General features: G+C 43.2%; 1 protein-coding gene across 7 annotated transcripts in view; it reads left to right on the top strand.

Annotated features, from left to right (window-relative positions):
- DLGAP1 (DLG associated protein 1) overlaps positions 1 to 27,854 on the top strand; it is a 299,101-nt gene that overhangs the window by 151,405 nt on the left and 119,842 nt on the right. For all 7 annotated transcript variants that reach the window (XM_018039625.1, XM_018039624.1, XM_018039626.1 and 4 more), the window contains exon 4: positions 429 to 669. In XM_018039625.1, the coding sequence (XP_017895114.1) occupies positions 429 to 669 (241 nt within the window). The remainder of the gene's footprint in view (positions 1 to 428; positions 670 to 27,854) is intronic.

The following is a 27,854-nucleotide window of genomic DNA, read 5'->3' as shown; positions in this document are numbered from 1 at the left end:
TGCTGTTCAATGGCTCAGTTGTGTCTCTTTGTGACCCCCATGGACTGCAGCACGCCAGGCTTCCCTGGCCATCACCGACTCCTAGAGCTACTCAAACTCATGTCCATGGAGTCAGTGATGCCATCCAGCCATCTCATCCTCTGTCGTCCCCTTCTCCTCCTGCCCTCGGTCTTTCCCAGCATCTTTTCCAACGAGTCAGCTCTTCACATCAGGGGACCAAGCTTCATCAGTCCTTCCAGTGAATATTCAGCGTTAATTTCCTTTAGGGTTGACTGGTTTGATCTCTTTGCTGAGGAGCTAAAAATGCGTTCGAATTGAATGCTATCTGATGGGGCGTTCCTCTGGGAGAAGTGGTTTGGAGATGTTCGGAGGGCGAGTTGGCTTCTCCCCGGGAAGAGCGGTTGCTAACGTCCCATCTGGCCCCACAGGTGAGCGAAATGGAGGTGAACGGGCAGTTCGAGTCGGTGTGCGAGTCGGTGTTCAGTGAGCTGGAGTCGCAGGCGGTGGAGGCCCTGGACCTGCCGATGCCTGGCTGCTTCCGCATGCGGAGCCACAGCTACGTGCGAGCCATCGAGAAGGGCTGTTCGCAGGACGACGAGTGCGTGTCGCTGCGGTCCTCCTCCCCGCCGCGCACCACCACCACCGTGAGGACCATCCAGAGCAGCACGGGTGAGTGTGCAGAGCCGGCCCCGCGCACCAGCCCCCGCCCCCCGGGCGGCGCCTCAGCTGTCCCCAGACACTGCACGTGGTCCTCTCGCGGGTATCACACGGTCTCCAGTCACCAAACCCCACCCACTCCCCGCGAGGCATCCCAGCCTCCGGCCACAGTCACGCATTCCGTTCCTCCTCCATCTGCGTCTCCGGTATCACCAGAGGAAACTGCAACTCGGGGACTAAGGGAGACAGCACACGGGGGAGATGTTCCCAAGATGCCCACCCAGCATCCTAGGCCCAGTACTCTCATCCCTCCCAACTCCTGCTCTCCATCACCAAACCCTCCCGTTCACGGCTATGACCCTCTCCACGAATCAGACACCCTGATTGCTGAGCATCACAGAGCTGGAAAGCTTTTAAAATCCCAAGATATACACAAAATGACTCTCCCGAAAGACCTGAACTGTCATTGTGAGACAATAAGAAATGGATGATGTAGTAACACTGATGGCACAACTGATGTTTCCTTTCATTATAACCAAACGCAGATTTATTTCATTTCATTTTAAACCTCCTGACTATCTATACACACCCAGCACCTCCTTTTCACTCTAAACTGAGTTTGGATTTATGCCATGACACTGTCTTTTGGTCAGATTTTCGTCAGAGAGGCACAGAAGAGCTTAGCTGGTTTCCATGACACTGGACCTATGTAGGAATATAGCTATGGATTGTGTGTGACAGTGTATGTATTGTTTTGGAGGGTTTCAGGGAACATTTTTTAAAATAACATTGGGTCCAAGAAGAAAATCCTCTCCATTGTAACTAGTGTTGACTTTGGTAGAATTTAGCATTACTCCAATAAAGACTAGTTCGATAAAAAAGATCATCATATCGAGTCAAGATAAATGATGAATTAATTAGAAGGAAAAATCTATGCTAAACTATTCAGTTTTCATTCTAGGTGCCTCAAATGTCAGCAATTATCATTCAGCTTAGAACTTTTGCTGGCTTGAGAACTAATAGGTTCCCATCTTACTTGCAAGAAAGCCATTAGAGGTTAAACAACAGGTGTTCCTTCTGGACCAAGGCAAATTAGGATCTCAGGATTAGGGAAGAGATGCTTCTAGACTGTAGCTCAGCTGACCCACTGTATCCCAGCACCTCTGGCCCTGGGTGGCCGATTCCCACCAGAGACGGCGGGTGTGTGTTCTTGCTCACTAGGAGATTCTGCACAGCTACAGACGAGGTTAATAAGTTAAATAAAGTTGGCTCAGGAAATGAACACATTTTTAAATTCATTCACGGGCATACTTGTGCGTTTTTACATTTGTGCAATAAGTGTAGCTTGAAGGTGTGGCTGCGTCTCTAGTTTCGTCTTTGGTGTTTCCCTGTTTCCCCGCCCCCTCCCCACCCGCCTCCCCGCCAGCCCTGTCTGATCTGTTCTCTGTACAGCAGATTCATCACTCACCAGCTACTCTTCTGTGCTGCAATTGCTCCTTAAATACGCAAAATTCAGATCCTTACCCAGATGGGCCGAGGGAAGGAAAAGGGAACACCCTGCCCCAAATACCCTATTCTGTCTTTCCTAAGACCCTTCCCAGGTATGCTGAGGGTTCCCAGAGTTCAGATAATAAGCTCACCAGGTAAAATCCAAGTTGCCAGTTACATGTGAATTTCAGATCAATAGTGAATCATTTTGTAGTGTCAGTATATCCCAAATCTTTCATGGGACCTACTTACACTACAGAATTATCTGTGACATCTGTAGTGTTTCCTAAATCTGACAAGCCTATCAGAGAAGGAGGTGAAGGGGGCCTGGGGTGGGGGTGTCTTGTGTTGTTCCATTTAGAATTGGAGAGGCTTTAGCCAGAGGCCCTGTATGGGAGAACAGCAAAAAACAGGGAGCAGTCAACAAAAACCCCACAGAGCTGACAACATCTGCTCCACCTTGGGCTCTAGGAGCCTTGTCCTAAGTCCTGGGCCCCGTCAGGGCAGCGAGACTCCAGGCTTGGCTGCAGCTGCAGGGGGTTACGGGCAGCAAGATGGAACTTGTCATGGGGAATGGTAAAGCATAAAATACCAGATTTGTATACAGGACAGCTGGTGATGTCACCCTTCATCATCCAAGTCAACATTATGATATATCCTCCTTACAGTCATAGAAAAATAAGCAAACAGTTTAAGAACTAAATGTTATAGATTCTAAGTAAAGCCTTTAGAATTCTGATATCACTTTTCCAAGTTTATCTATACCATGGATTTGTTCTTTTTAAAAAAAGTCATTTTAGGATATAATAAAGTTCTGTGCTTTTAATTCTACTTCTGTCATATTTCCTGTATTTCCTTCTTACCCCTCTTCTCTCTCTCTCACACACACACATATACACAGAGTTTTCCTTTTCTCTGTCATGATGATGTCAGTGCTATTATTAACATATTTTCTTCTATTAGTTTCCTTCCATAGAAAATCTGCCTTCTCATTGGACCTACTAGTTTTTGAAAGCATGCACTCATCTGTATTAATCAGGAAATGACTTTGCTCTAATTTTAACCATTTCCCTTGTGCACACAGGTCAGATTTACATCTGTGTTCAGTAGGATGTGACATAGATTTCGCCTTTGCTCATTATTCTTGGACATTCTCAATAGATTTTAAATTTCCTAAACTTTCCTTTGTCTGCAAAACAATTCATTTTTGTCAACTGCAGTTAATAGCTGTTAACTTCCCCCCACAACAATCCACATTCTGTCTTTGATTTTTGTCAGCCCATTTTAAATGGTTCAAATGTTTAGCAAACTAGACTATTAAGCTTTTCTCCTCCAGTCTTTTCCATTCCTCATATGAGCAAAAAGAAACCACCGAGAAAGATCCACAGAAATGTCTGCTGCCATGTGGGAGAGGCAGGAAGATGGGCTCGGCTCCAAGGGGCCCTAGGGAGCCCCTGGTGATATGACTAGGGATTAATGGAGACTCAAAGCCAACTAGGAACTGAGTTGGAGAGTGATGTATAGTTATGCTTCTTTTGGTTAATTGACATTTTGGTTTATACAGTCCTATATTATCTCCCTTTATTATCTGCTTCAAGCACTCAGATATCTCTCCACCTGATAGATTCAAGTAAGTTTCTATATAATCATTGCACCAAAGGGCTATTTGGTGAGGATTAGAGGTACTGTTCCTTGGTGGCTTAGATGATAAAGAATCTGCCCAAAATGTGGGAGACCTGGGTTCGATCCCTGGGTCAGGAAGATCCTCTGGAGAAGGGAATGGCTACCTACTCCGATATTCTTGCCTGGAGAATCCTATGGACAGTGGAGCACAGTGGGCTATAATCCATGGGGTCGAAAAGAATCAGACACACCTGAGCAACTAACAGTGCTTCTAAGTTGCTTCAGTCGTGTCCGACTCTATGCGACCCCATAGATGACAGCCCACCAGGCTCTGCCATCCCTGGGATTCTCCAGACAAGAACACTGGAGTGGGATGCCATTTCTTTCTCCAATGCATGAAAGTGAAAAGTGAAAGTGAAGTCGCTCAGTCATGGCCGACTCTTTGCAACCCCATGTACTGCAGCCCACCATGCTCCTCCATCCATGGGATTTTCCCGGCAACAGTACCGGAGTGGGGTGCCATTGCCTTCTCCGCAACTAACACTAAGAAAGTAAAAATTTTAAGTGGTCAGTTAGCCTCATGACTGTGGGAAAACAAGCACCATTACCTCAATCCTCTGAATATTTTAGGTAAAAGTAGAACTTGGTGCTAGAAATAGACGCAAACCTCCACTTCAGAGAACTGGATTCAGCTGGCCTTCTGTGAAACATACAAATGCAATTGTATGTGTTTAGGGATGAGATTTCTTTTTACTTCCTATGCTAAGCATCCAGGATCTATCGAAAGCATTGCCACATTGCAGCTAGACAGACTTCAGTCTGGTGACACAAGAGCCTGGATAAGCATAAGCAGGGCATCACCATCAACGGATACTCATGCAGACACACACACACACGCGAGGTCAGAAAGGACACAAAATACGTCATTTGCAGTGGGGACGCAGCACATAGAAGCCGGAGGGTCAGTGGGTGTGGGCAGAGGGAGATGTTTTAAATAAACACTTACTGCTGTTTATGATTTGTAAAGCCAATATAATATTTGAGTTAAAATAATACTCTTTCACAAAAATAGGCAAGCTATCATGACACATGATTCTCTGGTCTTTTAAAATATTTCCTCTGGTACATTACAAGAGTTTCAAGGAAGACTTATGTAACAATAGTGTGACTTTATGAAGAGTAAGCATGTGCTACACTGTTGCTCCTGATACTTGGCTGGTGTGCTATATTCTTTTCATTAGGGGAAGCTCTTAAAAGTGAATGGGGTTGAAGTGGTCTCCTGTCCTTCATGGCGCCCCCAGGAAGGGCAGCAACGGTCCAGGACAGAGCATCCTCCTGGGCGAACAGCCAGGGTCCTCAAGCAGGGAGTTCAACACAGTTTGCCCTTGTGAGTGTGGCTTGGGGCCACAGTGATCACAACACATATTTCCAGTTTGATTTTTTCCAATAAGAGCAGTCACATTCTCCTTTAAACAGAGACACGCTTTTCCATAATCTTAACCTCACACACTCTCCCAGCTCCATATACAGAAGCAGTTACCCTTTAGAGCACCTGAGGTCGGGGCTAACGTCTGGGAGTTCTCACAGGTTTGGGTCATCACACCTGGTCAGCCATCCCATACAGAAAACCACACTGAACCTACCTTCCTTCATCCTACCCTCCGTATAGCCTGCTCCCCACACACCCGCCCCCAACAACAAACCCTAAACACACACGATCTTGAGCAAAATGACATTAAGGTAGTAATCTATATTTATAATATACATGGTAGGCACTCAATAATGGAGAAAGAAAAGTAAGAGAAGATGCAGAAAAATGCTTATTTTACTCTGGTATCATTGACATATTACATTGTGTAAGTTTAAGAAACTGTGATTTAAAAACTCCCAACAAACAAAAGTCCAGAACCAGATGGCTTCACAGGCAAGTTCTATCAAACGTTTAGGGAAGAGTTAACACCTAGCCTTCTGAAACTGTTTTTAAAAACTGCAGAGGAAGGAACACTCCCAAACTCATTCTATGAGGTCACCATCACCCTGATACCAAAACCAGACAAAGATACCACATTTTATACATTAGGGTGTAAGATGAGATGAGTTGATTTGATACATGAATGTGTTGCTACATGGTGACCACCATAGTGTTTGCTAACACCTCCATCACTTCACATAATTATCATTTCTTTTTGATGGTGAGAACACTTAAGATCTATTCCCTTAGCAACTTTGAATGCAACACAGTGTTGTTGACTATAATCATGATGTTGTACATTAATCTCCAGAACTTATTAATCTTCTAATTGGCAATTTATTCCTTAGATCACCATCTCTGCCTTTCTCCCACCCTCCAGCCCCCAGGAACCACCGATGTATTCTCTGCCTCAGCTTTTCCAGATTCCATATATATGTGAGATCATGCAGTATTTGCCTTTCTCTGACGTATTTCATTTAATGTAATACCCTCAAGGTCCACCCATGTTGTCACAAATGACAAGATTTCTTCCTTTTCATGACAATAATATTCCATTGTGTATCAAATAGACTTACAAAGCAGAAACAGACATACAGCCTGAGAGGATGAATTTATGGTTGCACTTTCACGCATTGGAGAAGGAAATGGCAACCCACTCCAGTGTTCTTGCCTGGAGAATCCCAGGGATGGAGGAGCCTGGTGGGCTGCCATCTATGGGGCTGCACAAAGTCGGACACGACTGAAGCGACTTAGCAGCAGCAGAGGGGAAGGATAGAGGGAAGGTTGGGGAGAAGGGATAGTTAGGGAGTCTGGGAAGGCTATGTACACACTGCTATATTTAAAATGGCTCACCAACAAGGACCTACTGTATAGCAGAGGGAACTCTGCTCAGTGTTATGTGGCAGCCCGGATGGGGGTTGGGGGGGTTGGGGCAGAATGGATACATGCGTTATATGACTGAGTAGCTATGCTGTGCACCTGAAACTATCACAGCATTGTTAATCAGCTGTACTACAATATAAAATAAAAAGGTTTTTTAATTTAAAAAATTAAAAACTATTTCCTCTTCATCCATACATCCCTCCATGGACACAGATTGTTTCCATATTGAGTCATTGTGAATAACGCTGCAGTGAGAACGAGTGAGAGTTGCTCAGCCGTGTCCGACTCTTTGCGACCCCATGGACTGTAGCCTGCCAGGCTCCTTTGTCCATGGAATTCTCCAGGCAAGAATACTGGAGTGGGTTGCCATTTCCTTCTCCAGGAACACTGCAGTGACCAGCAGAAAAATACTTAAGTACCTCACAAACTCCATATTCAACAGATGTTTGCATAACCAAGGTGACTTTCCCAGGGAAATAGTATTGCTATTAAAACAGGTTGAATCACAAAATATTAGCAATAGAAGAAAATTCTACATCATCCAGCCCACAGGTCTGCAAACCACAACCTAGGGGCCAAATCTAAGCTGCTTCCTATTTTTATAAATAAAGTTTTATGAACACAAAGTCACACTCATTTGTTTACATATTATCTGTACCTGCTTTTATCCTTTCACAGCAGAACTGAGTAGTTGCTGAAGACCATATGGTCCAGAAAGTCAAAAATATTTGCTCTCTGGCCTTTTACTGAAAAAGGTTATCACCACTGATCTCATCCACAGAACTCATTTTAAAGTAGGCAAACTCAGACCCAGAGTGGTGGGCCTCTAGCTGGAAGCAAAGTCAGAATAAAACCCCAGGTCAGCCAGCCATTGCCCTTTGCTTGTTTGAGCCCCAGCTCTACAAATTCACCAAGAATCCTTAGAGTTCAGAGGAAGTTCACTTCTTTCTAACAGGCACGAAGTTAATTAACAGGTTGTTTTTATAAAGCAATGAGGGAAAGGTTCAGAAGTCCAAAGGACAGATATAGGCCAGAAGTTTTTTTAAAACAAAGAACCTTTCTTTTCTACTCGATAAGATCAAGCAATAAATTTCAGATCTTGCCTGGACTGGTTTCTTGTCCCTCTGCTTATGAGGCTCCCTTCCTTGAATTTCTCCAAATATCCATGTAGGACTGGTGACGTCCACTTCCTCCCATCCTAGGAGGCTTAGACCAGAAAAAAAAAAAAGAGCAAGATTTGTAGTAAAACCTATGCCTTTTGTGGGGAAACTTCTCTGTTTTGTAATATCTGAGAAAACTGACTGTGATGATTCTGGGAAGAATTTGGTTATAACATTTCTACTTTGGGGCCCTCAAGGTGGCATTCTTCTGTACTCTAAATAGCAATATTATAAAGTCATAAAATACAGAAGTCCTATCAACACTGAAGAAGATAGAGGGGTCTGTCTCCTCCAGCAGTTCTGTCACATATAAATCACCTCTAAGGGGTGTGGAGAAAAGGGAACCCTCTTACACTGTTGGTGGGCATGTAAACTGCTACAGCCACTATGGAGGACAGCGTAGAAGTTCCTCAAAAACTAAAGACAGAGCTACCACATGATCCTGCAATCCCACTCCTGGGCATATATCTGGAGAAAACTACGATTCAAAAGCTTACGTGTACCCCTGTGTTCACAGCAGCACTACTCACAGTATCCAAAACATGGAAGCAACTAAAATACCCGTCAACAGATGAAAAGATTAAAAAAATGTATGTATACATGCTCAGCCATAAAAAACAGAGTGAAACAATGCCATTTGCAGCAACGTGGATGAACCTAGAGATTATCATATTAAGTGAAGTAAGTCAGAAAGAGAAAGACAAACACCATATGATATCGTTTATATGTGGAATCTAAACTATGACACAAATGAATTTAACTACAAAATAGAAACAGACTCACAGACAGAGAGAACAAACTTGTGGTTGCCAATGGGGAGAGGGTAGGAAAGGGATCTGGGAGTTTGGGGTTAGCAGATGCCAACTATTATATAGAGAGAGAATGGATAAACAACAAAGGTCCTACTGTATAGCACAGGGAACTATGCTCGTATTCTATGATAAACCAGAATGGAAAAGAATATGAAAAAGAATGTGTGTGTATATATATATATGTATAAATGAATCTCTTTGCTATACACAACATTGTAACTAACACAACATTGTAAATCAGCTATATTTTAACAAAATAATTTTTTAAAAAATCACCTCTCAGGACCAGTGCATCAGGTCTGGAGGTATCATGCTCCATAAACAGCCTGCATATCTGCCTTTGCCCACCTCAGGGGTTGTCACAGGGCTAGTAGTGATGGAGTTCCAGTGTCTTCCAGCCTTGAGGGTTGTTGGGAGGTTCAAACAAGACCATTAATAAGGAAGCACTGTGTACAGTTCACATAATGTCTCTCTGCTGGCTTTGATTTTAAATCTCTCAATCTGTTTTAGTTTAATAATGATGATAATGGCTAATCTTGGAGCATTTACTCCTTGGCAAGCACTATGAACCAGCTGTGGAGATTATCTCGTGTAATCCTCATGAGCAGTCTATGACATGTACAGGATATGATATCATTGTTTTCACAATACAGGAAAAAATATTAAGGCTTATTAGCAAGTTTAAACAGCTTGACCAAGTTAGTAAATGACAGAGCAGGCTCTTAAATTCTCTTTATTTTGTTTTTAAGATAGAGTAGAATGACTAAGAACTTGAAATTTATTTATTAGCCACAGTGCATGGCATATGGGATCTTAGTTCCCTGACCAGGGATTAAACCCTTGCCCCTTGCACTGAAAGCACAGTCTTAACCACTGGACCACCAGGGAAGTCCACACTTCAATTCTCTTTACTCATCAATAAGTGCTTAGTAAAGTACAGTATTCAGTTAAGTTCAGTCGCTCAGTCGTGTCCGACTCTTTGCGACCGCATGAATCACAGCACGCCAGGCCTTCCTGTCCATCACCAACTTCTGGAGTTCACCCAAACTCATGTGCATCGAGTCAGTGATGCCATCCAGCCATCTCATCCTCTGTCGTCCCCTTCTCCTCCTGCCCCCAATCCCCTGAACTAATTTAATACAAATTTGTCTACAGAATGAGATGCCCCAAAACTCTTTTATTTCATTTTTCTTCCCACAAATATTCATTTAGTTCCTGCCATGTTTGAAACTTGTGTTTACCATAAAATTTTCTGAAAACCCCTCTTTAAAAGAAATGTTTGGATCACATATTAGCAACACCATGTTTCATGCTGGTTTGTGTAAACTGGCAATATCTAAAGTGAAATAAAGATGTAAAAAAAAAAAGAGAGAGAAATGACAATGAATAGAGACAAAACCTCAAAAACTAAAATACTCCTTGGGTTTAAAATTTCATATTACACTTTTTCATCTTGACATTATGATGGATTTAAAAGATCAAATATCCAACCCCTTGATCTATAGTGCTGTCAGAAAGAACTGAATGGAAAAAGGAATCTTTACCTACTCATGTGGCAAGTAAGCAGATGGTAGGTTTTGTGTTGTGGCTGATGAAGTCATCATTGGTCTCTGCCTTGGACTAAGTAAAAAAAAAAAAAAAAACTACAATGATTTACTCCTGATCTGGCTGGTCTCTTGGCTGGGTTGAGTATTCACAACCCAGTTACCAAGATCAATCAGAAAACACACATTAGAAAATCAGACTCTTTTCCTGTGAATATTTGTTATATGGGAAATTTCTCCCCCAAAATTAATGACAACACCGAACCTAAAAATTCACTTTTTAATCTTTCTGATACCTCCATAGACACATGTTTTATAATGGAATAAACAGACACTTTTAAAACTCTTCAGAGTTCGGCGTTGTCTGATCCAATTCATATTGAACTTTAACAAATACAGCAAACTAGTAGCAACTGAAAACCATACGTGTGATTAATGCTGGCACTTGGACATCCCTTCATAGCTCCAGCCAAGGGTTTGTGTCTCTGTCTGTTCCTCTTGCAATTGACTTTCTGTCAAGCGTTCAGGATGACCCTTTACTGTTGCCAAGTGTCCTTATTAAAAAAGAGAAGACCAAGATGAATAGTACCATGATTTTACTACACTAGCAACTATATATGAAATAGTCTTATACTTATTGTAATGAGAAATCAATGGCCGTGTCACTATTAACACTGGAAGTTTTCTTTGCCATCTGCTGGTATCCTACTGACAGGTAAATTCCACCAGTGTACAAAAGAAAACTTTTCTCTTTTACCCACTTTTTGGCCATTTTTAGTTGAACTATAATTTACAATGTTAATTCTGCTATAGCAAAGTGACTTGATTATACACATATACCCGTTCTCTTTTATATTCTTTTTCATTATAGCTTATCCCAGGAGATTGGATATGGTTGCTTGCGCTATATAGGACTTTGTTGTTTATCCATTCTACATGCAATAGTTTGCATCCACTAACCCCAAACTCTCAGTCCACCCCTTCCCTCACCTCCAACTATCCCCCTTGTCAACAGCACCTCTCCTTTCTGTGAGTCTGTTTCTGTTTTGTAGATAAGCTCATTTGTGCCATATTTTAGATTCCACATGTAAGTGAACCATGGTATTTGTCTGTCTTACTTCACTTTGTATGATAATCTCTAGGTCCATTCATGCTGCTGCTCTTTTTTTCCCTTTTCTATCAATCATCAATTATTAAGACTACTAATTCTAATAACTTCTAACTTACAGAAGAAAATAACTAGTCTGCTGCTAAGCAGCTAAGTCGCTTCAGCTGTGTCCGACTCTGTGTGACCCCACAGACAGCAGCCCACCAGGCTCCCCCATCCCTGGGATTCTCCAGGCAAGAACACTGGAGCGGGTTGCCATTTCCTTCTCCAATGCATGAAAGTGAAAAGTGAAAGTGAAGTCGCTCAGTCGTGTCTGACTCTTCACAACCCCATGGACTGCAGCCTACCAGGCTCCTCCATCCATGGGATTCTCCAGGCAACAGTCCTGAATAACTAGTCTAAATTATGCTAAAATATATGATACCGTGTCAAAATTTAATTAGTTTTTAATCCCTACAGTATTTTTTTTTCCTACAGTATTTTTTCAGCTTTATGGTCTCAAGGGGATATATGACATTATTAAAATAAACTTTGCTTAACCCATTTTATACCTTAGAAGTGTATCTCTGATGAGGAATATCAGATGATATGAAGACAGAAGCTCACCTAGAATTTCTGAGTAGTGTTGCCATCCTTTCTCTCTCAAAATCCAATCTTGAACTTGTTTTTCATATAATATTCTTCAGTTCAGTTCAGTCGCTCAGTCGTGTCCGACTCTTTGCGACCCCATGAATTGCAGCACGCCAGGCCTCCCTGTCCATCACCAACTCCCAGAGTTCACTCAGACTCATGTCCATCGAGTAGGTGATGCTATCCAGCCATCTCATCCTCGGTCGTCCCCTTCTCCTCCTGCCCCCAATCCCTTCCAGCATCAGAGTCTTTTCCAATGAGTCAACTCTTCGCATGAGGTGGCCAAAGTACTGGAGTTTCAGCTTTAGCATCATTCCTTCCAAAGTAATCCCAGGGCTGATCTCCTTCAGAATGCACTGGTTGGATCTCCTTGCAGTCCAAAGGACTCTCAAGAGTCTTCTCCAACACCACAGTTCAAAAGCATCAATTCTTCGGCGCTCAGCTTTTTTCACAGTCCAACTCTCACAGCCATACATGACTACTGGAAAAACCATAGCCTTGACTAGATGGACCTTTGTTGGCAAAGTAATGTGTCTGCTTTTTAATATGCTATCTAGTTTGGTCATAACTTTCCTTCCAAGGAGTAAGCGTCTTTTAATTTCATGGCTGCAATCACCATCTGCAGTGATTTTGGAGCCCCCCAAAATAATATTCTTATCCTACTATATATCCCCTCTATAATTAAATTTTATAATTTAAGAAAATTAGTGAGTCCATATTACCCACTGCTTTGCTTCCGAAGTACTCTTCTCTCCCAAAATGATTATTTTGGCCAGAAAGCTATGAGATATTAAATGTTGGCTTTTATCATTTTCACGGAACTTCTTTCCATTATCTTTTAATTTTTTGTTTAGAAATAATTATATAACTATAGGAAATTGCAACAACAGTACAGCAATTACTTATACCCAGTCACCCAGTCTCTCCCAATGGTTACATTGTAGATAATCATACAATATCAAAACCAGGAAATTGACATTGGTATGATGTATATGGGTAATTATCCAAGTGCAGACTCTTATAACCACCACCACAATCAAGATACAGAACCACTTGCGTGTTAGTCGCTCAGTTGTGTCCAACTCTTTGTGACCCCATGGAGTGTAGCCCGCCAGGCACCTCTGTCCATGGGGATTCTCCAGGCAAGAATACTGCAGTGGGTTACCATGCCCTCCTCCAGGGGGTCTCCATCAGGACAAAGATCTACTCTTGTCCACATTTTACCAGTTTGAATGAGGTATAGAAATCAAACCTGCTTTCAAGTCCCTTTGCCTTCTCCTATTTATACTCTAATCATCTTAAATATTTTCTCCACATTGAGAACCACATCACACGTTATATTTTTTGCTTCAAATGTCATACATAATGCAGAAATTTGCGGAGGAGAAAGTCTATTGTATTTAACCTTTTTTTTTTTTTGGCCATACTGCCAAGTTTGGGAAATTTTCAGCTGTCATTTCAGTAATCACTTTTTCATCCCCACCCTCCCTCTTCTACCCTTCTGGGACTCCAGGGACCCAGTAGCCATGACTTCTTCAATGGGTGGTTTGAGCAGGGTTTCCTTTGAAGAGGACATGCATGGGTGGGCAGGCCTTGTTTTCATCTCTATTATGTAACTCCGTCTGCCCATCAAACATTGAAACTATGCTTTCCACACACGGCTATGCCCCACCTAACACGACCCAATTTTCACTCATGGGTGCCACCCAAAATTATATTTCGCTCTGCACCCTGTACTCAATGCCTCATATCACTGTCAGAGTCCCTTATCCTCCTTCCCAATCCTATCCAAGTATTTTTTTTCTCACCACTCTGAAACCTATAAGCTAAATTATACACTCTTTAAAAATCTTGAACTGCTCAAACCAAGACTCAACAATTGTGACTGAGAAAAAAGTGAAGACAAAGAATTCTCAAGGACAGCAGTATCCATTGTCTTTCAAGTCATCGAGGATGACTTTAGTGGCATATCAGTCGGAGTGGAATTTTAATAAAGCACCACTTGTCTTAAAAAGTAATGCAAGCGTCAGACATTGTTTGCTTAGCCTTTGGAATCGCCATGTGTTTGCTCAGTTCAGATGGCAACGACATCAGTATCTTTTCCAGATTCACAGCACATTTACTGCATCCCGTTAAATAAAAAGAATGTTTAAAGAAACTTTCTTTTCACTCAAAAATTAGCTACCTGGGGATCTCCCTGGTGGCGCAGGGGATAAGGATCTGCCTGTCAGTGCAGGGGACACAGTTCGATCCCGGGTCCGGAAAGACTCCACATACCGTGGAGCAGTGAAGCCCTTGTGATACAACTACTGAGCCCACGTTCCACAACTACTGAAGCTCACACACCTAGAGTATATGCTCTATAACGAAGAGAAGCCCCTGCTTACCACACCAGAGGAAGCCCACATACAGCAATGAAGATGCAGTGCAGCCAAAAATAAATTAAAACATTTTTTTATTATATGATACAAACACTGTGAAAAACAGTATGAAGGGTTCTCAAAAAATTAAAAATATAGCTACTATATGATCCAGCAATTCTACTTCTGGATATTTTTTCAAAGAAAATAAAAACACGAATTCAAAAAGATATATGCATACCTATGTTCATTGCAGCGCTATTTACAGTAGCCAATATATGGAAACCAACTAAGTGTCTGTCCATCAGCAGCTGAATGGATACAGAGAATGTTTTCTACACACTTACATAGTTGAACGTTACTTAGCCACAAAAAAGAATGAGATTTGCAACATGGACAGACCTAGAGGGCATCATACTTAATGAAATAATGAAAAAGAAGGACAAATATTGTATGGTTTCACTTACATGTGGAATCTAAAAAGCAAATTAACAAACAGAAAAAGACTACCAGACACAGAGAACGAACAGATGGTTGCTACAGGGAAGTGGAGTGAGGGAATAAGTGAAATAGGAGAAGGAGATTGAGCCACAGCCTCCCAGTTATAAAATAGTCAAAGAATATAATGTACGGCATAGGAAACATAATAATATTGTAGTAACTTTACATAGTGGCAGCTGGTAACTAGATTATGGTGATGATCATTTTGTAATGTATGGAAATATCAAATCACTATGTTATACACTTGAAACTAGTCAATTATACTTTAATTCAGAAATTTTCCTTCTTTCATAACTAAAGTAATAAAAAGAAGTTCAAATTTTTAAAAATTTAAACAATAAAAATTAGTTACCTAAAACATGAATAGCTATCCATCAGAAAACAAGAAAGGCACATTCCACAAGTCCTCAACGCTTTTTTAATTGCTTAAATCAATAGAATTCAAGCTCTTAACTTTGGCCTTGATCGGTCTAACTCCACTAGTCTTGTATGGTTTAAGGTTTCAGTTAGTACCTGTGACCAAACTATAGGTGGCACTCGTGGTAAAGAATCCACCTGCCCAATCAAGAGCCTGAGATGCAGGTTCCATCCTTGGGTGGGGAAGATCCCCTGGAGGAGGAAATGGCAACCTACTCCAGCATTCTTGCCTGGAGAATCCCATGGACAGAGGAGCTTGGAGGGCTTTAGTCCATGGAGTCCCAAAGAGTCGGACAGGACTCAGGTGACTAAGCACACGTGCCCTGCTGACCCAAACTATAAGCTAAACACTTTAAACACCACTTAATGTATTGCTTTGCAGCTGTTGCACGTTAGCCTTCAAAACACAAAGCTACAGTTCTCACGTACAAAATTTGGCCAAGAACATTTGTTGATAGTTGACTGATAGGTGAAAATGTAAGAGTTCCTCAGGAAATTTTCTACTTCACTGAATTCCCTAAGTTTCTAGGATAACTCCAACATCTATACAGAAGCAGAAAGTTCTTTACTTTTTTCCTCAAGCACCTGAAAATAAACCACTTCATTTTAGAAAGAGTGGGATGGTCACATGTCTCCCCCACACCATCTTGAGAAACAAAGTTTCAATCACTTTTTTATTTGGGGAATGGACTTCCCAAAATGGGTAAAATGGTGAGACTCAAGGAGACTGGTAAATGTTAACTTCTGCAAATAAAGGCTTCCGTTTATTCTTAGGCTCTTAATTCTACTTTATGTTCTTTCTCCCCGCTTCTCCTAGTCAACGTCCCAGGGAGGTTACACCTCCTTTTCCCTTTCTTATCTGTGAATTGTTATCCTAATATTAGCAGCCTCAATCCTGACTTGGTCTCAAATCTCTGTTTAACCTATGAATATCTGAATAAGGAGGATTCAGATATGGATTGCTGAGCCCATCTCTGGAATGAATATTAAACTATGAGATCTATAAAGCATTTGTATGGACACTGATACAACTTTTCCCGGCTTTCTCTTAAAATGCATCATATTATTCATCCCCCAAATTCTAGAGTACCATAAAAGGCCAGAAAAAATACTGATAATCTCTAAAGGTGCTGAGAACATGTAATTTCTTCTCTACTTTTAATTCCATTTTTTTAATAAAGCAGCAAAACTCTCACTCTTTGCACCTATCCAAAGCATGAGATTCAACCCAAGCCAGGTGTTGAAATCTCTAAAAACTTTTGGATATTCATTGTTCTTTACCTGTTTTCCTTCTATGAAACTGTTCTGTGGAGACAGTCTGAGAGAAATTTTGTAAAGATGTTCACCACAGCAATATTTATGATGGTGAAAAACACCTTTGATGATAAGTGAAAATTTGTCTGCCAGTAGGGAAATGTTCGGAGAAGGCAATGGCACCCCACTCCAGTACTCTTGCCTGGAAAATAATCCCATGGACAGAGGAGCCTGGTGGGCTGCAGTCCATGGGGTCGCTAAGAGTCAGACAGGACTGAGCGACTTCACTTTCACTTTTCACTTTCATGCATTGGAGAAGGAAATGGCAACCCACTCCAGTGTTCTTGCCTGGAGAATCCCAGGGACGGGGGAGCCTGGTGGGCTGCCATCTATGGGGTCACACAGAGTCGGACACGACTGAAGCGACTTAGCAGCAGCAGCAGCGGGGAAATGTTCACGGGGTTCTTGAGGCAAGAATACTGGAGTGGGTTGCCGTTTCCTAGACCCTGATACTGGGAAAGATTGAAGCAAAAAAGAGAAGGGGGCAGTAGAGAATGAGATGGTTAGACAGCATCACTAACTCAATGGACATGAATCTGAGCAAACTCTGGGAGATAATGAAGGACAGAGGAACCTGGTAGGCTACAGTCCCTGGGGTCACAAAGAGTCAGACACCACTTAGCGACTGAAAAATACCACCACAAGGGAACTGTTAGGCAAATTATGAAACGCTCACTTCAGTAAACTATTATGCCAGCCACGAAAATTAAATTTAGAAAGAACTTACGGTAATATTGAGGGGAAGAACTTCTTAGATCAAGCTAGATGTCTACAGTACAGCGAAGCACTGTCCAAAATGTTGTGTGTACACAACACACAGACAGGCATACATAATACAGAACTATGTTAAGAAACTGCACACAGAGGGGAAAAAAAAACCGGGCAGAAATAAATGCACTAAAATGTTAAACAGTAATTACTTTTGCTATTGGAGCCAAAGACGGTTTGAGTTTTTCTTTATACTTTATTTCTGCAGTGGGCATGTTTTACTTTCATAATACATAAAATGAATTTTATTTTTAAAACAGAAATATTAATAGATAACATTTCAGGGTTAAGGTTCCATTTAGAAATGATAATACATCTCATATCATTCAATTTCACCTTTTTCTCTTGGTTAAATGAAGTCTCTTGGGTTCAGTGGTTACACTGGGTAAATGAAAATAATCGTGAGAAAGATGCTGCTTGGTGATGCTTGTTATTTGTCTAAGCATATAGTAACTCCTTCTAGGAAAGAATTCTTAAAAATTAAATTTTTTAAGGAGCCTTTGCTTTGCCGTCCCTGCCTCTCATAAGGGTAGCAGGTGAGCTTTCTGTAGATTTGGGTTTTTTTTAAATTTTTTTGCCTTCAGATGTCAGAGGCGGTTCATTTGCAAACGGCAGTTGCAGGTGGTTTTTGAAGAGAAGGGCATTTAGGACAAAGTGTAAAGCTACATAAAACCAGCTTAAGGGATCTTTGAAACATAAATCCATGCCTTTGTAGTTCTTAGGCTGACAAAGCTGAACCCTCAGAGGCATGCTGTCGGCTGGTACCTGTGTCCCAGCCAGAAAAGCTCCCCAAGCAATTACAGAGAAAGAAAGGGTTTCTGCCACCAATACCACCTAATACAATAGAGGAGGCCGCCTGTGTTTTTAGAAAGGCAAGGACTCTTTAGAAAGTGGAAAAAGGGAAATGCTGGATGGGACTGTGCGGAGTCCTGGAAGATATTCATCATCCTAATTCATTAAAGTGATTGTGACAAATTTACACTGAAAAAGGATGAAGACTCTTGCTTCCTGAGAAGCATCAGAGCCACAAAACAAAGGCTAGTGCTTTAGGGGATACCTGTGGCCCCCAGCACAGCGCTCTGCTGGCTCTGGAATCGAACATCACCAGGTTCTTTGGTGACTCTCATTACAACATCGGCCTTTTCCTTTCTCAAACCTTTTCCTGACTTTGTCTTTGCCTCCTCTTTTCATTATTCTCTTCCAGAGAGAACTCAAAAGCTCTTAGCCTTTTCTCACCCATTCTAGCGACTCAAAGGCAAACTGTAGGAAAGGTGAAGGCTACCACACTAACCAGTTCTCTCTTTTCACCTGCGTTCTCCTAAAATTCTGTTTGAGGCAACACAGCATGAATGGGGCTCAGAAACAGGCAGTTGAGTTCCCTTCATTCACATGGTCACACGGCCTTGGACAAAACTACTGAGGCCTGGCTCTTCCCAACTGTGATCATATAAGTTGTGTTAGTTGTATGAGGAGCATTGTGAAGCCTTCATCTAGGAGTGAAAGAGATACCTCTGCGGTGTTGTCTACTGAATTTTAAAACCTACACACATTAATTTGTACATTTCAGCCTGGTGGTAGATCTATAGCATGCAAGCTGAATGTGTGCAACAGGAGGATATTTTAACCAGATGCTGAGTGGATTGAGCCTTGTTTCCTGCCTGAGTTTTACAGGTCTGCCATGAACCTTACTGATCACTGTATGTGTTCATTTGGAGTCATCCTTCTGGGGCTCTGTCTCCATCCACTCATTCTCAACCTCTGGTACTGTTTGAAAACCAATTGACTCTTTGAACCTGTGTGTCATTTGTAATGCACCTTTCCAAATACACTCCCCTTGGTTTCAACTACATAATAGGGAAGTCCTAAACATCTTAGAAAATCACTCATGGTTTTGTTTTCCTTCCAAAGAAAGTCTTAATAGGATTACATTAACTGAGCAGGATGCCCACACTTCTCTCCCCTCAAATTGGTTCTGAATCAAAATTATGTTTTTTGTTTTTTAAAACGAGTGGGGTGGAGACTAAGAAACCTGTGGCCCTTGGATAAAGTTCTTTCTCAAGGAGCTATTTCTGATGTTAACATACCTCCAGAAGCATTTGGAAGATTCAGAATAGGGCAGAATCATCAAAGTGTCCCCGCCTGCCTGCCTGTGTTTTTCTATGTTAACTCAAAATGGTAAATCATCCTCAAAACCTTTTATTTTTGGATTCCCCATATGTCCATTTTCTCTCTTCTAAACAGGCTGATGAAAAGGCAGAGGCAAATAGCTGCAGCCTTAATGAAATAGGCATATTGATCAATTCTGCTTCTTGGGCACTTCCTCAGAGTGTGCCGGAGCACACGTGGACACGCGGGTGCCCATCAGACATCTCCAAGATGTCAGGCTTCCAAACATGAGTACAGTTTCACAGGCAGCTGTTTTCACACTGCATACATCGCACTGCGTGTCAGAGGAAGAACCACCAAATACTTAACGATGCACTGAAGTTTGTGATCAAGTGGAAGACTATAAGCAAATGTTGCGTTTTGAGAACAGAAACATAAGCAAAAACGTAATTATCAATTTGCTGCACAATCCTGCCTCCTCAGAGACTGCTTCTTTCCCATCCCAGATGCCTTCCTCTTATCCCCAAAGACAATTTGAGCATCCTCTTACTCCTAACTCCTGACAAGCAACTGGAAAATTTACTCATCTCGTCTTTTCAACTAAAGCCTCCTCCAGCTTGACAAATCTTGCCAATTACTGCATAAGCCTTGACTGTCTTGAGTTATGTGTCCGCAGGCTCCAAGCCCATCCATCTTGGAATTATCCTTCAGCCTTATCGCTCCTTCCTCTTCATCTTTTCCCGCGCATGGTTAATATCAGCTGTTATCAGTTTCAGTGCCTAGTAAATATTCTGGAGGTGATTGGAGGTTCAATCAGTTGCAGCTGCACCAAACTCAGCTGATAACGCAGTGGATGGTGGGGGAGAAGCTGGGAGAGGGAGAATTGGTAGAATTACCTTGATTCAGAATTAACCCTGATTGTACTTGGCTGTTTAGGCTCTACGCTGTACATAGAGAGTCCCCAGAATTCAGTGTCTGATTTTGTACCAAGACACCATCTTATGAGGAGTCATTGATAGCAATAGCAGCTGTAAATGCTGAAAATGGATTTTGCACAAACATTCCCCATACCCTCCGCCACCCACCCACCACACCCCCATCAATCTGAGCACATCTGAAGGATAACTCTGGAAAGAAAAGAATAGCAATAGGACTGCTTCACTATCGTATGTTTGGCTTTCAAACTTATGTTTGGCTTTCAACTTACCTTATGTTGAGCTGATGGAGAGAGGATTGATTCAATCGAGACAGTAGTTGCTACTATGTTTGCTATGCAAAGGTGGAGCTCTGGAAGCTGCAAAGAGTGGCCCTTTGGCATTTTAACTAAAACATCATCGTCTCTTTTGCCTGCCCCTTTTCTCTGCTCCAGGCTCCCCACGACTTGAGCTGCAGTGGGCAGGGAATTACCAGAATAGCAGGTAGGAGACAAGTCCTTGCCAACAATTAGCTCCCGACCCAGCTGCCATTGGACACCCCAACTTTAGTTCCCTTCAGTGGGCCTGCTCCACATCACAGCCTAGTGGTGGGCTCTGGTGGTCCAGTGGTTAAGACTCCACACTCCCAGTGCAGGGGGCTCAGGCTCATTCCCAGGTCGGGGAACTAAGATCCCACATGCCGAACCGTGCAGCTAAAAAATAAAATCACAGCCTGTTTGTTACTCGAAGGAAATAACACCCCGAGCAGTTATCAGCTCTTAGTAACTGACATTGAATAAGGTGGTCAGATATTTCCCAAAGGAGAGGCCCAGGGTAAGATGGTCCAGTGGGAACTCTGAGTAAACAGAAGACTGAAGGTCTTCTCCATGTGAAACTGATGCCAAAGAAAAGAGAGTCGGCCCCACACCCAACACGGCCCCACCCTCCCAGTCCACATACCCAACCCTGCCCCTGCCCCCTCTCAGTCCAGCCCGGGGCAGAGGGCCCCCTCTGAGCCCCGCTAGAGCCCACACTGTCACCACACACTAGGACAGTCAAGAGATGTGGGTGCACTTCTCTAGAGGGACCAGAAAGGCAGTAAGTGCGGTAAGATTCTCCATTTCCTAAGTGTTTATTTTGAGGTTGCAACCTCAGGCTTTAGGACAAAGCAAAATGAAAACCAAAAACTTCATGCCATTAACCAGTCATTCTGTGTGACAGCCACCCACCTCCTCCCCTCAAAAAAAACCTCCCCCGGAGGATTCCCAGTGTTGACTCACCAAGAAGACCTCCTCCCTGGACTCAGGTGCCATCCCTTAGGGCACAGCCATGCACAGCCCATGTCCTTCTCTGGGCTCAGCCCCACCGCCTGCCCCTCAGGCCTCCCAAACCTACCAGGTGGACTCAGCACAGCCGATGGTCTGCGTGGACTGCACGCACCACTGTTCAGGTCTAGACTATCTCACCTGGGTGGCTCTTACTCTTTTTTTTTTTTTTTTTCATTCTGTTTGTGTTCTAGTGAAGTGAAGTCGCTCACTTGTGTCTGACTCTTTGTGACCCCATGGACTATAGCCTATCAGGCTCCTCCGTCCATGGGATTTTCCAGGCAAGAGTACTGGAGTGGGGTGCCATTTCCTTCTCCAGGGGATCCTCCCTACCCAGGGGTCGAACCCGGGTCTCCCGCATTGTGAGCAGACGCTTTATCCTCTAAGCCACCAGGGAAGCCCCATGAGTTCTAGTAGGCAATTGAGTGAGAAGGCAATGGCACCCCACTCCAGTCCTCTTGCCTAGAAAATCCCATGGATGGAGGAGCCTGGTAGGCTGCACTCATGTGGTCGCTAAGAGTTGGACACAACTGAGCGATTTCACTGTCACTTTTCACTTTCATGCATTGGAGAAGGAAATGGCAACCCACTCCAGTGTTCTTGCCTGGAGAATCCCTAGGATGGGGGAGACTGGTGGGCTGCCGTCTATGGGGTCGCACAGAGTTGGACACAACTGAAGCGACTTAGCAGCAGCAGCAACAGCAGGCCAATTGAACATAAACATTTCCATTTTTTTAAACATTTTTTAATGTTTAAATTAAAAAATTTTAAGGGAATTTTAAACATTTCCCTTTTTTAAAGAAGAGTTAAACTCTTCTTTAACTCTGTGTTTATACTCCACTGCGATATGATCTGATTCACTTTTAGGATGAAAGATGTGATCACTGGAATCATTTTGGAGACCTCGAGCTGTGGTGTGGATCCACTCCCACTATGAATTCTTATCAGATGTCAGGGCCTGAAACCAAACGTGATATACTGGCTGATTTTTTACTCCCTTCTACATTAGCCTTAGATGGTGGCTCAGTCGGAAAAGACTCCACCTCCAGTGCAGGAGACCAGGGTACGATCCCTGGGTTGGGAAGACCCCCTGGAGAAGGAAATGACAACCCACTCCAGTATTCTTGCCTGGAGAATCCCATGGACAGAGGAGCCTGGTGGGCTACAGTCCATATGGACTGAATCAGCACATACTCTCTTACAACCAAGGGCTAGTATCCCTGTGCTTCCAGCCCAGGCCTTGCCCTGTGTGGCCCCTCCTGCCTCTTGGCCCTCTTCTGTTCCAAACACATGGCCTTCTTGGCGCCTCCCTGCCCACAGCGCATCCCAAGGCTGCCTCCGGCCTGAGCACGCTGCCTTCTCCGGACATCTGAGACCTATTAGCTGCTCAGGGAATATGAGATGGGAAGCTCTGACCTTCTGCACCTCAGTGAGCTCATTCCTGCCTTATGTGCTTCTTCCAGGACTCCTGACCCCCCACCGCCACCCCCAGCCCACCCCTGGGTCCTCGTCCCTCAGCTGTCTCTCAGGACCACCTCCCTCCCCTGCCGCCCCTGTGGTACTCTTGTCTCTTGCTATGCTTTCTTTTTCGTCATGAGACTTACTGCTAAGTGTTGTGAAATTCAATACTTGGGTATCTGTCATTTAATTCTAGACAGAATTTGTGTCTTCTTCACTACTATGTTCCCAGCTCTTAAAAAAGTGATGTCTTCAATGGATGCCTGAAAATATCTGCAGGATGATATCCCTGGCGGCTGGATGGTTAAGGATTGCGCTTCCATTGCAGAGAGCACCAGTTCAAGAGTCTTGGTCAGGGAACTAAGATCCTGCATGCCATGCACCAAAAAAATAAAAATTGTTTAAAAATATCTGTGGAATGAATATGTGAGAGAGAGCTGAGCTTCTCTCCCTATAGATGTGAAAAAAACCCTCATGGGAGTTTTTCTGGAAACAATGTGAACCCATCAGACCAGAGTCTTCAGCCTTTTGAACCCATGCCCCCTTTTGATAAAGGAAAAAAATCCCAGGTCCCCGTGCAGAGCCTGGAGCTAGGGGTGCAATGGGGTAGTGTTGGGGGAGGTCGTTGAGAGTTTTCAGATTACCAAAAAGAAGCATGAGCCACAAACCTTTCCAATCACCTTCCCTAAATATACCTTCTCTCAACCAGGGATTTGGTAAGGGTAGGAAAGATACAGTTTGAGACGGTCTTGGTTTAGGGTAGGTGGTCTCTCCTAGTGTAAAATGAAGGACCACAGGATATTCTTGGAGAGAACCCAGTGCATGGAGAAGCATAGATCCATCCACACCCAAAGCTGTCTGTCTTAAACTATTTAAAACGCCTGGGCTGGACTCATAACAGTGATTCACCGTCAGTGGACCTGAGCTTTAGTTCCTGTGCTGATCTGCAAAGAAAGCCAGATTCAGGTCTATCCTGGGGAGGTGCCCTTGGATCTCGAGAGTCAGGACAGCATTCTCCTGTTCCTGTACCACCTCCCTCTGATTTCTGTACCAGAGAAACATGGCAGTAAGGGAAATGGGGAGAAAAGAGGACTCTCCGGTGTTGTCTAATCCTGCAGCCCCAAAGACACTTCTCTGCACCAAACCCAAGTTGAGGGCCAGGAACATCAACCTGGTAAGAAGGCATCCCTGGGCAGGGTGTTCCCAGTCCAGCACTGAAACCAGCACTTCTCATTTCGCTGCCATTTTGAGAAAGTAGCAATGACAAATACACACCTTGATGTGTAGAACAGTGGGTTAGGGGGAAGCCGCTGTATCCCACAGGGAGCTCAGCTCGGTGCTCTGTGACGACCAGAGGAATGGGATAGGACTGTGGGGAGATTCAAGAGGGAAGGAATACACGCACGCATATAGCTGATTCACGCTGTTGTACAGCAGAAACTAACATAACCTTGTGGAGCGATTATACTCCAATTTAGAGACGTTTTTGAAAATAAAATAGTATTAGAACGTAAAAAAGTTTTTAAAATAAACCTAAGTGTTTCACTCCTTTGCAGTTATTTTTTTAAAAAGGCAAAATGCCTGATTTTTGTACTGCTTTTACAGTAGCAGAATTTTCTAGGATCTGGTGCAAATAGACATGTTCTCTGCTGGCTGAAAAGAGGCTGAAAACCCCGGTGTAATCTGTCTCCCTGAATTATTATAGGATTTTAGATGGTTGACAAGTGCAATAACTTTGAACTCCTCAGGCATCTCGATGGAAATTCAGTTCCAGCTTGAAAGTGCTAACTGTACAGCTTACATTCAAATGGAGCTTCTCAGATCAGAGGAGCTGGTTCAATACTGCTCTTGATTTATCCATGTACAGGGAAGGATTCCGAAAATGCATCCTTTGGAGTTGAGGATTTCTAAAGGAGTGTCTTCTAGTGACTGGCTGGAGGCTGACTGGACCAGCACAGAGTGAAGGAAGGAATACAGTGGGGCTTGACTGTATTCATATAGGTGAAGTCTCGTGGGTATATGAGATCAGCAGACAGATACTAGATCTCAGCTTACTAATTCATCAGGCTTTTAGCAACTGGTTTCTCCATTTCAGTCCTACAGAGCTAACCCACATCATCATCTGCAATGCCTGGTGATATTCATTTCTCCCTTTCTGAACTCGAGTCTTCTCTTAAATTTCATATCAAAATCCATTTCCTACCTCCCCCCAAGCCCCAAGCTCAAAGTTTCCAATAGCATCTACTAGATCCTTATGAATACTTCTCTATCAGGTTCTCATTGGGAAACTTTTTCTCCCAGGATATATGACTCTGGTGCTTCATTGCTCCTGACTTTCTTACTTCCTTGTCCCTGGTAAGTTCACATCCTCCAAGGATGGGAGTACAGGCTCTGTCTGATCTGTATCACATCATTTTGTCAGCTCCCCTTTCTCTCTGCCTTCAGATGATAATGTCGCTCAGGTGAACCAGGTGAATGCTTACCCAGTCATGTCCAACTCTTTTGCGACCCCATGGAGTGTAGCTCTCCAGGCTCCTCTGTCCACGGGATTTCCCAGGGAAGAATACTGGAGTGGGTTGCCTTTACCTCCTCCAGGGGATCTTCCCAACCCAGGGATCGAACGTGTGTCTCTTGTGTCTCCTACACTGCAGGCGGATTCTTTACTGCTTGAGCCACTGAGGAAGCCCTCAGCCAGTCACCAAATGTCACAGATACATGTCTGCAGTGGGCCCTATCTTCAATGCTCAGAATCAACATTTGCATCTTCAGAGTACAATTATGTCCTCATGCCTGCCAGTACTTTGAGCAAGAGAATCTGTATCATGTTTCCCATTATCTGTCCTTGCCCTGAAGCTGTTGCTGTGTGAACTCTGCAGGGAGGACCAAGGGAAGGGACCCAGCCAGTGTCCACTGAGCCACCAGTCTTTACCTGAGTGTAGAGATGGAACATCCCGCCTCTGCTCAGCACCCACCTGCTATGGGACAGGTATTAAATGTACGGGCAAAATTGAGTCCCTTTGGAGATTGAAAAGGATACCATTAATAATTACACTGAGATATACACTTGCTCCTTGAAAGGAAATCTATGACAAACCTAGACAGAGTATTAAAAAGCAGAGACATCACTTTGCTGACAAAGGTCCGTGTAGTCAAAGCTATGGGTTTTTTAGTAGTCATCTGTGGATGTGAGAGTTGGACCATAAAGAAGGCTGAGCACTAAAGAACTGATACTTTTGAATTGTGGTGCTGGAGAAGACTCTTGAGAGTTGCTTGGACTGCAAGGAGTTCAAACCAGTCAATCCTAAAGGAAAGCAACCCAAATATTCATTGGAAGGACTCATGCTAAAGCTGAAGCCCCAGTACTTTGGCCACCTGATGCAAAGAACTGACTCATTGGAGAAGACCCTGATGCTTGGAAAGATTGAGAAGAGGGCAGCAGAGGATGAAGTGGTTAGATAACATCACTGACTCGATGGACATGAATCTGAGCAAACTCCAGGAGATAGTGAACAGGGGAGCCTGGCGTGCTGCAGTCCATGGAGTTACAAAGAACAGACACAACTGAGCGACTCAACAATAAACTGAAATGACATTTTGAGTCTGGAACTGTGTCTAAGTCCAGGGCCCTAGATGAAGCTGTGTCCTAATGCTCTTTTGCTGATGGTTTGGGTAGAGCAGCTTCATATAAAGAATGTCACTGTGATCACTGAAGAGTGATCCGTCTGAGAGGCAAACACAGAACTTTCATTCCAGCTGCAATATTTATACAAGTACAACACTGATTGACTAGGAGGTGAATAAAGCACAACAAAGCTGCATTTCCACTCCACCCGCTGAAGTTTCCTGAGAAGTAGTCTGAGAAGTTTAAAATATTTTTTCCAAAAAACAGACCGAAATAACCCCTTCTTTTATTTTAGATTCCTTTCAGATAGCCTTGCAGATGGTTTGCTGAAATCGTCAGACCAACACAATCTGTTTGGCTCAAAAAATTAAAATAAACCCACCAAATTATGTGTTTCTTTGTAATTAAAAAAACACTGAATTTCTAAAACAAAAACTAAATTTCTTATTTCTATCTATTAAACTTACCCTCACTCTGCATTTTGTGAACCAAACTAGAGAAATAATTCCTTAAAGATCCACACATTTTCCCCTGTAGTGCCGAATTCTAGAACCCCAAAATAGGGTGGTATAAATGCTGAGTTCTTCTCTGTTTGTTTTTCTATCAATACATATTCATGTCTTTTCTCTTGACACAAGCCTCCTATCAAAACATCCAAAGACAGTAAATACTAATACATCCAGGAGGTGTTCTTTCTTTCTCTAATTGCCTGCATCAAGCCAGTTTCCATGACATCAGCTCAGGAACAAACATAAAATGCAAGTTAAAAATACTTCCTCTGGGATAAATAAGTATGACCCAATTGGGCCAGTTGGTGGGACAGCTAGAGGGAAGAGGGCTTCCCTAGCGGCTCAGAGGTAGAGGACCCACCTGTTAATGTAGGAGACACTAATTCGATCCCTGCGTGGGGAAGATTCCCTGAAGAAGAAAATGACAACCCATTCCAGTATTCTTGCCTGGGAAATCCCATGGACAGAGGAGCCTGGTGGGCTGGAGTCCATGGGGTGGCAATAAAGTTAGACATGACTTAGCAACTAAACAAAAGACAGCAAGAGCCCCATGTTCTCACAGAGGTTTTAGTTCAAAGTTGTTTTGAGATTTGAAGAAATAATCGCCTCCTCCCCACCCATGGTCTCGGTGCAAAGCCAACTGTGGCAGCCCTTGGGGTCCCTGGTGCCCAGCACACAGCCCCT

This window comes from Capra hircus, chromosome 24, assembly GCF_001704415.2.
Source record: "Capra hircus breed San Clemente chromosome 24, ASM170441v1, whole genome shotgun sequence".
Taxonomy (NCBI): domain Eukaryota; kingdom Metazoa; phylum Chordata; class Mammalia; order Artiodactyla; family Bovidae; genus Capra; species Capra hircus.
This window is presented reverse-complemented; position numbering and strand designations above follow the sequence as displayed.